Genomic DNA, 15446 nt, shown 5'->3' on the forward strand with positions numbered 1-15446 from the left:
GTCTGCAGTCTCTGACCATCTCCTGTATCATGTCTGCAGTCTCTGATCGTCTCATGCCAAGGTTCGCCATCACTGCTCTAAATATATATATATACATGCATGTGTGTTTGAGCTTTGGGGTGCACACCCTAATGCAATAGGCTGCGCACGCCTATGGTTTTCTGTTCATTATGCAACGCAGCCTGGAGCTGCACTGTAGCGAGCTGCAAATAAAGTTTGTACAAAAAAAGGGAGGCATGTGATGTGCTTAATTGTGCACCCCCTACCACAGTTGGAACTGACAGCTGGCGAAGAGGTAAACACTGTAGTTTAGGGCCTTATACACTGGTTTATTGTAAACACTGTTTCTCCTGACAGGAGAAGATGATCATTAAAAATGCTTTAAAGGTAAAACATATGTGTATAATTATAAAACATTGTAAACACTTTTTCCACTTTTTTTTTTTTTTTTTACAAACAATCACATTCCCTCTGCTCTCAGCTGCATTTAGTAAGAGCTGGGGGGGGGGGGGGGGGGAACAGCAGTAAACTGAACTTCCTAGTGAATGGCTGTGCAGGGGGGATAGTTGTCAGGACAAGTCTTATCATTGGAGGAAAGCAGGCTGAGTTACCACTGACCACTGTGTGTTCTACTAATTAGTGTGGTCAGTTTTGAATAGGAAAGCAAAAGGAAAGGGCAGAAACTCCAGGGATTTATTTAAAAAGGTTTGCCATTATCCACTTTAACTCATGAAATGTTAACCACTTGCTGACTGTATACTGTATATATACGTGGGCAGAGTGGCTCTCCCAGGCATAACCACGTATCAGTACGTCATTTGCCTGGAAGGAGCTAGGGGGCGCGAGTGCGTCCGGCTGGAGGCACGCTCCCACCCCTGGTCTTTAGCGGGGAAGTTGGCGCTTGTGTCAGGTGACTCCGATTGCTGCCTGACACTCTTGATCTCTCCCCGCTGAGAGAAAAGGACAGACGGCTGATGTAAACACAACTGTCTGACCTTTTGCCTGCAATGATCACAGAGACTATGTGATCTTGCTATGTAGGAAAGGATGTCTCTATGATCATTTCAAAAGCCCAACCCCCCCTCCACAGTTAGAATCACTCCCCTAGGGTCACATTTAACCCCTTGATCACCAACAGTATTGACCCCTTCCCTGTCAGTGTCATTATTACAGTAACAGTGCATATTTTTAGCACTGATTACTGTAGTAATGTCACTGGTACTCCCAAAAGTGTAAAAAATGTCAGTTAGGGGTCCGATCAGTGTGCCGCAATGTCGCAGTCCCGCAAAATATCACAGATCGCCGCCATTACTAGTAAAAAAAAAAAAAAAAACAATAAAAATGACATAAATCTTTCCCGTAGTTAGTAGACGCAATAGCTTTTGAGCAAACCAATCAAAATACGCTTATTGCTTTTTTTTTTTTTTTACCAAAAATATGTAGCAGAAAACAAATTGGCCTAAAATGTAAAAAAATTTGGACTTTTACATTTTTTTTTTTGGGAATGTCATATAGCAGAATGTGAAAAATGTTTTTTTTTTTTTTTTTTTCAAAATTGTCGCTCTTTTTTTGTTTATAGCGCAAAAAATAAAAATCGCACAGGTGATCAAATACCACCAAAACTAAGCTCTATTTGTGGGGAAAAACAGTACGTCAATTTTTTTTGGGTACAGCGTTGCACGACAGCATAATTGTCCATTAAATTCACGCAGTGCCGAATCGCAAAATAGGGCCTGGTCATTAAGCAGGAAAATATTCCGGTCTTAAAGTGGTTAAGCAATGGACATTTTACTGGATTCTGGTTATATTTAGGTTCAGATACCTGGTTCTCCAGTTGGAAGAGAAATATTGAAGGGTCTGTTGCTGTTAGTTGATGAACTAAACCCTACATCAGGTGGAACTGGTCCCTCTGAAACATTTGAAATTGGAGAACCTGTAAAAAGAACAAATGAATTAACTAAAGTAAAGCTAAAGTATACATGAGACCCAATTATGTAAGTGTCATTGTAACTTATTAAAATACCTGAGGGTCTAGGTGGAAAGAAGGTTTTGTCAGGGCTGCTGGCGTTTTCTGAAGAGCTACTCCACAGAGCTGACGTGACAGGTCCCGTTGTACTACTAATTTGAAAAGATCCTGTAGCACCTGAAGTATAATAAAAATAGCAGTTCTCCTAAACAAATCATTTCTTTAGTTGGCAATGTTATATTTGTTTGAATATTAGCCATTGTTTGTGCAGATTAGCTGATCTACTGAATGAAACATCCAAAATAATTTATTGAAAACTTTGAGAATAAGGAAATCCTATGCAGATAGGAAATCTTATTTAGGGATGAAAAGGTTGTTGCAAAGGAGGGCTTTAGTCATGAGGCCTGCTGACAAAGGGGGAGGCATTGTTTTGTAGATGTGTGCCGTTCATTTCGCTACAAATCGAAGTTCGTACAAAAAACTGTCATTATATGGAGGTTCGGATGTATATGAACATTTGAATAACAACAGTAACAAATTTAAAAGAATCCGAAAAAAAATTATAGCAAAACAACGAAATTCATTCATCTAATTCGGATGTTTGAAGCATTCAAAGTAATAAATGATCCAAATTGATTGAATAGCTTGTTGTTAAAGAGTAGACGGCCGCCGCATCCTTAAGAACTATGACTCATTTTCTGTCAGTGGGATTCCCCACTAACAGTAGAATGTAAACAAAAGAAGAGTCGGCATTACAAAATGTAAAAAGAAAACAGCGTGGGGGTCCCCCTCAATCCATCCCAGGCCCTTTGGGTCTAAATTGGATTTTAAGGGGGACCCCACAACAAAAAAAAATGCAAGGGTTCCCCAAAATCCATACTAATCCTTTAGATCTGCTATGGAATTTAAGGGGAACTCCACGCTAAAAAAAAATGCAGCCTGAAAGGCCAGGAAAGAAGGGGATGAGCCCCCTCTTTTTTCAGTTTATCCAAATTCTATTCCAATGGGGGTCTATGATGATTATATATTTAACATTATTTTTACTTTTTTTGTTTTCAGTTTTAAAAAAGACATGTAAACTGCTGAGAGGTTTGCATATACATCTGAGACTGTCTGCATTACACAATTTTTACTGTTTTTACTGTTTCCTTAATTTGTGTTTATTAGTGATATTTCTGCCTCATGCCTAATGTCCATTTGCACTGCAGAAGAATTTGTTTACAGCAGAGGGCACCATGTATAATGATAATAGACCCCTAGCTTTTTTTCACGGCCAGTTCGCTTCCCTTCCCTATAAAACATTTGATAGGTCTGTCCCGTCACATGACTTGACAAGGCGCAGGCGCCCGAAACCTGTCGTCATGGTGATGGGACCATTCTGAATTAGGCTTGCCCTCTACTGACTGAACTGGTACTGAGGTTTAGGCCTGTCTCTTGGGTGCAGTGAGTGACTTCATCACCGTGAACCCCCGCACAGTCAGGTGGTTGTCCACGGCCTCTGGACGCCGCAACATCTCCCCCATCTGGCTCGATCACCTGCCGGTTTGACATATATACTTGAAGGAAGATCCAGAAGCCTGTCGCATGGAGCCCCTGCTTCACCAGTGGCCCGATCACCTCCCCGTGGGCACCTTCTCCGGTCAGGCAAGTAGACAGGTGCAGTCCTTGGCACCATTTTTCCATCCAGTCACTGTGGCAGGTAAAGCCCTGTTTCTAAGTGATACTGATTTTATATGCTCATCCGTGGCAATTAAAAGCCTTTATCAGGGGTTTACTGTTGTGCACAGGCGCACTGGTAGCACTTCTGCCGCAAATCGGCGAACGCCAATGCGCTTGCGCGTATGCAGAGGGGTTCTCCCGTTCATGAACGCGTTTGCGCATGAGCGCACAATTACCATTGGCGCCAAACAGCCTACTTAAATGCAGCAGCCACACTGAGTCTTTGCTGTGTGATCTTCAGCTCTTCTGTCTCCTGTGCCCATATCTACCTGCTGTTTCCTGATCATCTGATCAGGCTTGCCTTTGACCTTGATTGCCTGCTGCCCACCCTGACACCAGCTCATCTTGACTACGCTTTTGCCTTACCCTGATCTGTCTATCGGCTATTGGACCTCGACCTGCTCTTTGCCTGGCTGGGGAATCCTGAGGACCGTGACCTGGTGCTAGCATGCAGCCAAATCCATCCCCACCATCAGAGGCCCTGGTGATTACTGGCTAGCACTTAGACTCTGCACCTCTGGTGAACCTGTGTCCCGCTAAGGTGTCCTGACAGCATTTTTGCTATTTTGAGCAGCACTGCTCTGGTTAACCCAGCACCGGATACTTCAGAATCCATGCAACTTTGGCTTATGCGCCCCTCCTTGACAGCAGAAGAACGTATGTGACGACGACAAAATAATCTTTGTCTGTACTGCGGGAAGGCCGGACACTACAGTATGTACACTCATGCCCAGCAAAGCTGTATAAGTGTTTTTCTATTTCTCCCTCAAGCTACCCAGCATCTGCTACCAGTACCACTCACCTGGCTCTTTCTTTTTCATTCCAGCTTCCGGAAGGTACGGTCCCAGTCACCGCAATAATTGACTCCGGAGCATGCAGTTGCTTTATTGACCTGACTTTTGCAGCACAACAGCATATCCCACTTCGACCGAAGTCACAGGGACTTTCCATATTCTTGGCAGATGGATCTCACATCAAGTCTGAACCGGTAACCCAAAAGACCCCTCCGCTGCCTGTAGTCACCCTCGGAAACCACAAGGAGCTGTTTAGCTTGGATGCTATTTCTTCTCACCTATTCTCAGTTATCTTGGGGTTGCCCTGGCTACAAGCACACAATCCGCAAATAAATTGGGTTTTCGGAGACATCAAATTCCAGTCCCCCTACTGTCAGATTCATTGCCTGCCATTATCTCCTGTTTCTTCTAGTACTCTGCTGTGTATGGACTTTTGTGCGGAAATACTTTCTACCATGGCAGAGCCATATCACAAGTATCTGGACATCTTCAGTTAACAGGAGGCTGAAACCCTTCCCCCTCATTGATCTGCTCCCAGGGGCCGAAATTCCTTTCGGACGGATTTTTCCAAATCGGGAACCCTAAAGGAATATGTGGCTGAAAACCTAAAGAGGGGGGTTCATCCAACCATCTACCTCCCCTGGCAGGAGCTGGAATTTTCTTCGTGAAGAAGAAGGACCATTCTCTCCAGCCCTGTGTGGACTATCAGGAATTAAATAAAATTACAGTTAAGAACCATTATCCCCTTTCGTGGATTCCTGAACTCTTTCAGAGACTAAGAACTGCCTCCGTATTTACCAAATTGGACCTACGTGGAGCCTACAACTTGGTCCGTATTCGGGAAGGGGTTGAATGGAAGACGGCGTTCCGCACCAGATTTGGCCACTATGAATACTATGTGATGCCCTTCGGTCTCTGTAATGCTCCGGCCACCTTCCAACATTTTGTTAATGATATTTTCAGAGACTACCTGGATATTTTTGTAATTGTGTACTTGGATGATATCCTGGTCTTTTCTATATCTCTGGACCAGCATCGGGAACATGTTAAAAGAGTACTCTACCGACTCCGACAACATAGACTGTACGCCAAACCAGAAAAGTGTGAATTCGAACAGCAGAGTATCCAGTTCCTTGGTCTAGTAATTTTTAGAATTAAGATGGACCCGCAGAAGGTCTCTACCATTCTGGACTGGCCCACACCTATGGATAAGAAGGGGGTGCAGTGCTTTGTGGGGTTTGCAAATTTTTACAGGAGATTTATCAGGGGATTCTTTTCCATCATCTCCCCTACCCTACTCACCAGACAGAGTACCCGATTTTGCTGGACTCCCGAGGCTCAGGCCGCCTTCATGACCCTAAAGGGACTGTTTACGACCGCTCCTATTTTGAGTCATCCGGATCCTACCCTGCCTTACTTACTCGAAGTTAATGCTTCAAAAATTATAAAAATAGGAGCAGTTATTTCCCAACGCCAGGGTGTCAAGGACCTGGTCCATCTGGTAGCCTTTTTCTCCCGTAAACTCTCTCCTGCAGAGAAAAACTACGATGTGGGAGATCGGGAACTCCTTGCTATTAAGACCACTCTGGAAGAATGGAGGTATCTGTTGGAAGGAGCAGCACACCCCATCCTCCTCTACACTGATCATAAAAACATTGAATATTTAAGGACAGCCAAACGTCTGAAACCTTGCCAAGCACGATGGGCCTTATTTTTCTCAAGATTTTCATTCCACATCACGTACCGGCCAGGTTCAAAGAACATAAAACCAGACGCACTCTCCCTTATGTACGACGATCCTAAAGAAGTTTCAGTACCAGATACTATCTTGTCTGAAGGTAACCTTCTGTTATTGCAGGCTGATCTTTTGTCCTTTTTGAGACAGACCTCGGTAAATTTTCCTTGGCCCCCTGGAATTACGTTGATGCCCAGGAATGGGTTATTATGGTTGGGAGACAAAGTTTATTTCCTGAGAGTGCCATTTGACAGTTCTAGGACTTTGTCATGACCATCCACTGGCGGGTCATTTGGGAATCCATAAGACCCTTGATCTAACACAACGCATGTTCTGGTGGCCTGACTTGGAAAGGAATTGCAAGCAGTATGTAACCTCTTGTGCCATCTGTACCTGAAGCAAGACTGCCAGAAACAAAGCATGGGGCTTGCTCAGACCACTACCGGTCCCTGATAGGCCATGGAAGATGATTACCATGGACTTTATAGTGGAGCTTCCCCCGTCAGAAGGATGCTCTGCTATCTTTGTAATAGTGGACCGTTTGTCAAAGATGGCCCATTTCTTGCCACTGAAGAACACACCTTCCGCTTCGGAGACCGCTCAGGTCTTTATTAAAGAAATAGTAAGGCTTCATGGGGTTCCAACGGACATTGTCTCTGACAGAGGGGTCCAATTTACCTCCCATTTCTGGAGGGCACTGTGTGAGACCTTGAAAATCAAAATATGTGTTCTGCTTACCATCTCCAGACTAATGGGCAAACGGAGAGGACCAACCAGACACTTGAACAGTATATCCAATGTTTCACCACCTTCGTTCAGGATGATTGGGTATCACTGCTACTTTTGGCGGAATTTGCATACAATAATGCCAAGCATTCTGCTAAAGGTCAGTCCCCATTTTATGCCAACTACAGGTTTCACCCATCTTTTTTACCTTGCCTTGTCTCCAAATCCTCAGTCCCAGCAGCCCGGAATATCATTGATTTCCTCAGTCGCAACAGCAAGCTGTTGCAAGAAGCAATGATCAAAGCTCAGACAACCTATAAGGAGATTTTTGACAAGAAAAGGAGAGGGGAATTGATTCTTCAGCCTGGTGACCAAGTGTGGCTGTCTACAGCTAACCTTTGATTGGCTTGCCCCTCAAAGAAGTTGGCACCCAGGTTTGTGGGTCCATTCCCAGTAAAGAGAAAATTAAATGAGGTGTTTTGCCCTACCTGACTCATTTAAAATTCATCCGGTTTTTCATGTGTCTCTATTAAAACCTGCAGTAGCAGATCCCTTTCTGGATAGAGGCTCGGGCCGCCTGCACTTGTGATTGTCAACGGTGATGAAGAATTTGAGTTAGAGGCTATTGTGGACTGCAGAAGAAGGAGGAACCAGTTGCAATATTTGGTCAAGTGGAGAGGCTATGGCGCAGAAGAGAATTCCTGGGAACCTGAGCGGAACGTCCATGCCCAAGAATTGATCCGTGACATATTTCTCAACCATCCGCAGAAAAATAATCTTTTGGGCACCTGGAGGTTGCCTATAAGGAGGGGGCAATGTCAAGGGTCTACTGTTGTGCGCAGGCACACTGGTAACCCTTCTGCCGCAAATTGGCGAATGCCAATGCGCATGTGCGTACGCAGAGGCGCTCTCACGTAGCGTTCTCCCGTTCACAATCATTATATATTTAACATTATTTTTACTTTTTTTGTTTTCATTATAAAAAGTTTTTTTCCTTTACATGTTTTTTTTTTTTTACTTTATTTTACCATTGGTAAGAATTTTTGTTTTATTAACCAAAGACATGTAAACTGCTGAGCGGTTTGCGTATACATCTGAGACTCTGTCCTCAGACTCAGGTTGCAATTTGTATTACACAATTTTTACTGTTTTTACTGTTTCCTTAATTTGTGTTTATTAGTGGTATTTCTGCCTCATGCCTAATGTCCATTTGCACTGCAGAAGAAGGTATTTATGGCACAGGGCACCATGTATAATCATAATCCACCCCTAGCTTTTTTCACGGCCGGTTCTCTTCCCTTCCCTATAAAACGTTTGATTGGTCCGTCCCGTCACATGACTTGACAAGGGGCAGGCGCCCGAAACCTGTCGTCATGGTGATGGGACCATTCTGAATTAGGCTTGCCCTCTACTGACTGAACTGGTACTGAGGTTTACGCCTGTCTCTTGGGCGCAGTGAGTGACTTCATCACCGGGCTCCCCCGCACAGTCAGGTGGTTGTCCACGGCCTCCGGACGCCACAACATCTCCCCCTTCTGACTCGATCACCTGCCGGCTTGACATCTATACTTCAACGGAGATCCAGCAGCTTGTCACATGGAGCTATTGTTTCACCAGTGGCCCGATCCCCTCCCTGTGGGCATCTTCTTCAGTCAGGAAAGTAGACAGGTGCAGTCCTTGGCACCATTTTTCCATCCAGTCACTGTGGCACCTATAACCGTTTTTACGTGATACTGATTTTATATGCTCTTCCGTGGCAATTAAAAGACTTTGTCAGGCGTTTACTGTTGTTTGCAGGTGCACTGATAACCCTTCTGCCGCAAATTGGTGAACGCCAATGTGAGTGCGCGTATGCAGGGCCGCGTATGTGCATGCGTGCACAATTACCATTGGCGCCAAATGGCCTATTTAAGTGCAGCAGCCACACTGAGTCTTGCTGTGTAATCTTCAGCTCTCATGTCTCCTTTGCCCATATCTACCTGCTATTTCCTGATCATCTGACCCAGCTTGCCTTTGACCTTGATTGCCTGCTGCCCGCTCTGACCACGGCTCATCTTGACTATGCTTTTTCCTTACCCTGACCTGTCTATCTGCTATTGGACCTGGACCTGCTCTTTGCCTGGCTGGGGAATCCTTAGGACCGCGACCTGGTGCTAGCACGCAGCCAAATCCATCCCCACTATCAGGGGCCCTGGTGAATACCGGCTAGCACTTAGACTCTGCACCTCTGGTGAACCTGTGTCCCACTAAGGTGGTTTCCTGTCGGCATCCCCGTCCTGGGATCTCGCGTAGCATTCTGTACTCTCTATCAGGTGAGAAATCCTTCTGCACGTCAGGCTCTGCCACGATGATCCTGACAGGCTTCTTCTTTCACCAACACTTCTTGAGTGAAGCAAAACTGTGACACATTGATTGTTCATTTCCCAAGCCTAACCCTAAGCTGTTTTTATATGCTGATTGTGGTGGTTCTCCATCCCAGGAGATTGGTAGGAGCAGCTTTGGATTTCAGGCCGTAATCCCTCCAGTCCTTCCCCACCAGGCGCCTGTTCGTATTAGTGGATGACGAGCATGCACCACCCCTTCTCCTGAACCATACCAGGTTACACGCCCTTAACATAGGGGGGTGCTTTGTTGATGGGGACAAGGGCCTCTTCTTCACAACCCTGGGCAGTGGTTGTGAGGGTCTGCGGGTGGGGGCTTATTGGAATCTGAAAGCCCCATTTAACAAGAGGCCCTCAGGTCCCAGCTCTCCCCATGTGAATGAGTATGGGGTACTGCTCATTCACCAAAAAGAAGTGAGAAAAGTAAATAAAAACAGTAGACAGTGTTTGACAAGTTCTTTCTTAAAAAAAAAAATTAAAAAATAATAAGTCCCCGAAGTAAATCCAGCGTTAATTACAATAAACGACGGCCACTGACCCAATAACACAAAAAAAGAGGTCCACACGTGATGCTTGCTTCACGACGACTGACAGCTCCGGTTCCCACTGATGGTTAATAAACAAAAGGCTGGGGTCACCAGTGACAGTGAGAGACCCCGCCCCTTTTGTATTTATTGTTGCTAGGCACCTGCCGACTGACAGCTCGTGTTCCCAACGACGGTAAATAAACAAAGGGGAGGGGTCACCTGATGGTTTCGGCCATGCACATGTCTGTTTTTAGGAAGAAAGATTATGCTAAAGAAATGTATAATATTTGAATGATATGGAACCATATTTACCTCTCGGTAAGAATTGTTGGTCATAAAAAGCTGGTTATAAAAAGTAATTAAAAGAGATACTGTAGTAATAAGTGGCTAAAAGAAAGAAAATATTGAATAGGAAAAACAATATTTAATTCCATCAGCTCCCATTATCCTTATTGTATATTAACTCCCCAAAATACAGTATCTCACAAAAGTGAGTACACCCCTCACATTTTTGTAAATATTTTATTATATATTTTCATGTGACAACAGTGAAGAAATTACACTTTGCTACAGAGTAAAGTAGTGAGTGTACAGCTTGTATAACAGTGTAAATTTGCTGTCCCCTCAAAATAACTCAACACACAGCCATTAATGTCTAAACTGCTGGCAACAAAAGTGAGTACACCCCTAAGTGAAAATGTCCAAATTGGGCCCAAAGTGTCAATATTTTGTGTGGTCACCATTATTTTCCACCACTGCCTTAACCCTCCTGGACATGGAGTTCACCAGAGCTTCACAGGTTGCCATTGGAGCCCCCTTCCACTCCTCCATGACAACACCACAGAGCTGGTAGATGTTAGAGATCTTGCAATCCTCTGCTTTCCGTTTGAGGATGCCCCACAGATGCTCAATAGGGTTTAGTCTGGAGACATGCTTGGCCAGTCCATCACCTTTACCCTCAGCTTGTTTAGCAAGTCAGTGGTCCTCTTGGAGGTGTGTTTGGAGTCGTTATCATGTTGGAATACTGCCCTGCGGCCCAGTCTCCGAAGGGAGTGAATCATGCTCATTTTTACTTAGGGGTGTATTCACTTTTGTTGCCAGCGGTTTAGACATTAATGTCTGTGTGTTGAGTTATTTTGAGGGGACAGCACATTTACACTGGTATACAAGCTGTACACTCACTACTTTACATTGTAGCAAAGTGTCAATTCTTCAGTGTTGTCACATGAAAAGATATTATAAAATATTTACAAAAATGTGAGGGGTGTACTCACTTTTGTGAGATACTGTACATAAGGATCATTTAAATCCCCCAAGTAGGATAGGGTCCTCATTAACAAAAATAGGGAATACCTTGGTTACTTTCTTCAGCCCAAGGTAGCTGCTACTCCTGAATACTTTACAGATAATAGATAAGTACTTAATGATTTTAAAGTTTTAAATATAGAGGACAATGCTTTTTTATTCACTGCGGACGTAACGTCATCATATACTAAGATTGCATCAGATGGTATGAAAGCAGCTGTATATTGTCTTTATAGAGCAGACTATATTCCAGGTGCGCAGAAACAATTTAGTTTACAACTGTTACATTTTGCCATGTCTCAAAACTACTGTTCGTTCAATAAAAGATATTATTTGCAAAAAAAGGGGTGTGACTATAGGGGTGATATTTCCTTCTATCTTGGAAAATGTTTTCATGGCTAAGTGAGAAATGGATATGATTTTATGATATGAGTTGACACATTTGACATTTTACCAGAGATTTATTGATGATATTCTGTTTATATAGAAAGGTCATTTTGGATCCTTAGATAATTTTATGAATGCCCCTAATGATAATAATTTTAATATTAAATTATATTTAACATTTAGTAAAAAGGAATTACATTTTTTGGATATGACTTTATTTTTTCTTGTTCAAATATTTTATTTCGAAAGAAGAGCATTTCAACACAACATCATCAAAAGATAGGTACAGGCTGTTTACAGTGTACAAATATATTAGCAAACAAGCTAGTTACCATAATATAATCTTCTAACACTCTTACAGTAAGCAAGGATGCTAATGTCATAGGAAAACCACAAGCGAAGAAGGTTGATGACCAAACAAGTCTGTGTGGTAAGAAAAGTGAATGCAAATATTTGTGTGTTAGGGGCCCACTCAATGGATGGTGTATCTGTAATTGTTCCTTAGAGGGAGTAAAAGGGGGGGGGGGGATAGCCGCGCTTAGTCACTAAGAGGCAGCCAGTACATAGGTAAATCAGACCAAATAATACAATAACAAAAATGTGTACAGCGCCAAATCAATATATGAAAACATATAATGGAAACTTAATAGAAAACAAAGTCCATAAAGTCCATAGACAATTGCGTGCAGATCAATTGATAGTAAAAGAAAGGAAATCCAACACCAAAGAACATCCTATATGAAATCCTTGCAGACACAATGTGCTCTACTGGAAATGTCTCCTTACAGGAACGTTTGACCCCTGGTTAAGAGAGGTCAAACAGGCATAGGTTCAACTGGCTATGGGCATGTCTGCGTGCGGGCCAGCGTACCTGACATGTTTCGTCATCACATTGTACGTTATCAAAGTGCTTATCAGTGCGGGCTCCGCCTTTGATTACGTCCAATGTGATGACAAAACGCGTCAGTTACACCGGCCCAACCGCAGGCCCGCCCACAGCCGCAGCCATCTTGAATACAATGTTTGTGTCTTCCACTAACATGTGAGTTGTTTACCTTTTATTGCTGATTTTAATAAACTGAACGTATTACACCATCCGAGTTCCATTTGTTTTTGGAGGTCCATCCTCAACCATCCTTGCAGAGGGACTTAGGAGGTGGGAAAATCTTTGGAAGTAATACTATCCTTGGACCGAGTGCGACTGACCTGGTGACTGTTACTATTGGAGATATCTCATACTCTGGGTTTCCAGTTGAAACTATGCCTGTTTGACCTCTCTTAACCGGGGGTCAAACGTTCCGGTAAGGAGACATCTCCACTAGAGCACGTGGTGTCTGCAAGGATTTCATATAGGAAGTTCTTTGGTGTTGTTTTTTTTTTTAGAGGGAGTAACCTGGCCAACATCTGATCTGAGGTTAGGCACTGTTCTATGGAAGTGGTCCATGTTGTAGTAAGGAGACCATTCCATCACATGAGTTATTAAGGGGGAGGCTGGTGAGGACAAGGTCACACCCTGGCCTTGGCCTGGAGTGGTAGAGGAAAACTCAGAGGGATGAAATTGTTCTCAAGGAAGGAAAGGAATGTGTATCAAGAGTGGGTGTGGTACAGCAGGGGGTGAAGAGTAGAGGGGAGTGAGGAGGGTAAGGGAAGGTCAAAAGGAGTGGGGAGAGGTATGGGGGGGTTCCCAGAGAGAGTTCCAGTCAGCCTTACTAGTCACTTTTGGGCCTTCTGGGGTCGAAAGAGTTTGGTTCTGGCCTCAAGGAAGTAGGAGTGAGTAGTCAAAGCCTGGAGGTAGGTAGTGGGCAATTCAAGGTCTTCAGAGTTTTTCATAGGGGAGTACTTTGTCTAGTAAAATTACTTCTGTCTCGGCATGGATCATGGCTTGTGTAATTTTTTTTTTGTCATTGCTAAAAGACATAATTAAGGGGATTTCCAAGCCTTTGCTATGGTTTGTTTAGCTGCTGTGGTAATATATAGTAAAAGCTTGAATTGACAGTGTGTTAGGTCAGGTGGTTTGTGATTCAGGAGCACTGTTGCTGGATCAGGGGTTAGGGGGGAATTAAAGATAGCTGACAGAATCTTAAACACTTCAGACCAGAAGGTGCGTGCTATGGGGCAATTCCACCATATGTGGGCCTGAGTACCCAGTGCGTCACATCCCCTGAAGCAACGAGGGGATGACTTTATTTATTAAGAATAATCGAGTACAAACAAAATAATTTTTAAAGCCGTCAGGCAGAATAACTACATTCCTACAGACAGTTTTCATCACCCTATGTGGTTGAGGAATGTGCATAAAGGGCAGTTTCAAATCAGAAGATATACTTCCGGGGGTTCGTATCATTAAAGTTTTAAATAATTGTATTTGATTGTGAAGATATTACAATAGCTGACCTGGAGTTTTATATTTGGCAATATGACAAAGTGACTGGTTTTATCCTAGTAATATGACACAATTATGTCTTTACAATGTGTCATTGTGATCCAAGCACACGGGACTTTCTGTGCAGACACCGGAAATGCTTCCTTTAGCCTTCAATATAAGGGCGGAAGTGACGTTGCGTGCTATCTCCTGTCTCAGTTGACGTCCGTCGAGGAGGAAACGCGTCAGAGAGGAATGCCGCAACGTCACAATCCATCGCCACGGACCGCACTGCAGGCGGCCGCGGCTTCTTTACTCTCCGGTACATATACCGCTTCTCGCTACATTTCAAGCTGACACAATGTAAGTGTAATTCTTTTATTCAATAAAATCAGTTGGAAGGTTTTACACTATCAGCGGTTTTTATTTTCTACCGGGGAGATTCGCTTTAGCAACCAGAGCATCATAGATCCCAAGACCCGGAAGTAACAGAGGAGGGAGTCCACACAGGCTGATTTGTCTTGCACAGATTATCTATTATTCTGGTAAGAGGCTGACCTACTCCCCCCCCCCCCACCACAGAGAGAGAAGTGTGTGGGAACCCTTTCTGCTTTCCTTGGGCTGTATTATCATCGGATCGGATAGTACACACGCCCTTGTATTATTGCATCTGGTAAGGGGCTCATTCACTCATGGTGGAGGTCTTCGCTGCACTCACCCATTATGTTTGAAGTTTTGCACCTTGGAAATATGTCACATGCATGGTGGATCTGAAAGGATTTTATTCATTTAAGGACTCACTATTGTGATTTACCATTGATTGTGCTTTTTGGTTCATTTGGTTGAGCACATTTATTTATCACTGAGATTTTTCAATATTAATTAGAGGACTTGGTCCTCTCTGATTATATTTATTTATTGACCACCATTTTTGTTTTTAGAGCATCACCATTTTTGTTGATCTGTCTTTCATCATGTTATCTGAGTATACTTGTCTAAGTGTATTTGTGTCCTGCAACAATATTGCCTCTTTTGCTGCGTTAACTCTGCTACACACAGTGTCAAACTCACTGGCCAATTTTTTGTACAACTGCTGTGATAGACCAGTGGCCCCCCAATACCACATATGGAAGTGGGGTGTTATCTGAGTATACTTTTATAAGTGTATTTGTGTCCTGCAACAATATTGCCTCTTCTGCTGCGTTAACTCTGCTACACACAGTGCCAAACTCACTGGCCAATTTTTTTTACAACTGGTGTGATATTCCAGTGGCCCCCCAATACCAACATATTGAAGTGGGGTGTTATCTGAGTATACTTTTAATAAGTGTATTTGTGTCCTGCAACAATATTGCCTCTTTTGCTGCGTTAACTTTGCTACACACAGAGCCAAACTCACTGGCCAATTTTTTGTACAACTGGTGTGATAGACCAGTGGCCCCCCAATACCACATATTGAAGTGGGGTGTTATCTGAGTATACTTTTAAAAGTGTATTTGTGTCCTGCAACAATATTGCCTCTTTTGCTGTGTTAACTCTGATAC

At 43.5% G+C, this 15446-nt stretch overlaps 1 protein-coding gene across 1 annotated transcript in view; it reads right to left on the reverse strand.

The window, feature by feature from the left end:
• LOC309549007 (uncharacterized protein) overlaps positions 1 to 15446 on the reverse strand; it is a gene marked incomplete at its 5' end in the record, with an annotated part of 83089 nt that overhangs the window by 26119 nt on the left and 41524 nt on the right. Inside the window, 2 exons of the mRNA XM_082248948.1 lie at positions 1823 to 1933; positions 2024 to 2143. Coding sequence (XP_082105074.1) covers positions 1823 to 1933; positions 2024 to 2143 — 231 coding nt within the window. The remainder of the gene's footprint in view (positions 1 to 1822; positions 1934 to 2023; positions 2144 to 15446) is intronic.

The sequence above is a fragment of the Pelophylax lessonae genome (assembly GCF_965119305.1).
Source record: "Pelophylax lessonae genome assembly, chromosome: 3".
NCBI lineage: Eukaryota > Metazoa > Chordata > Amphibia > Anura > Ranidae > Pelophylax > Pelophylax lessonae.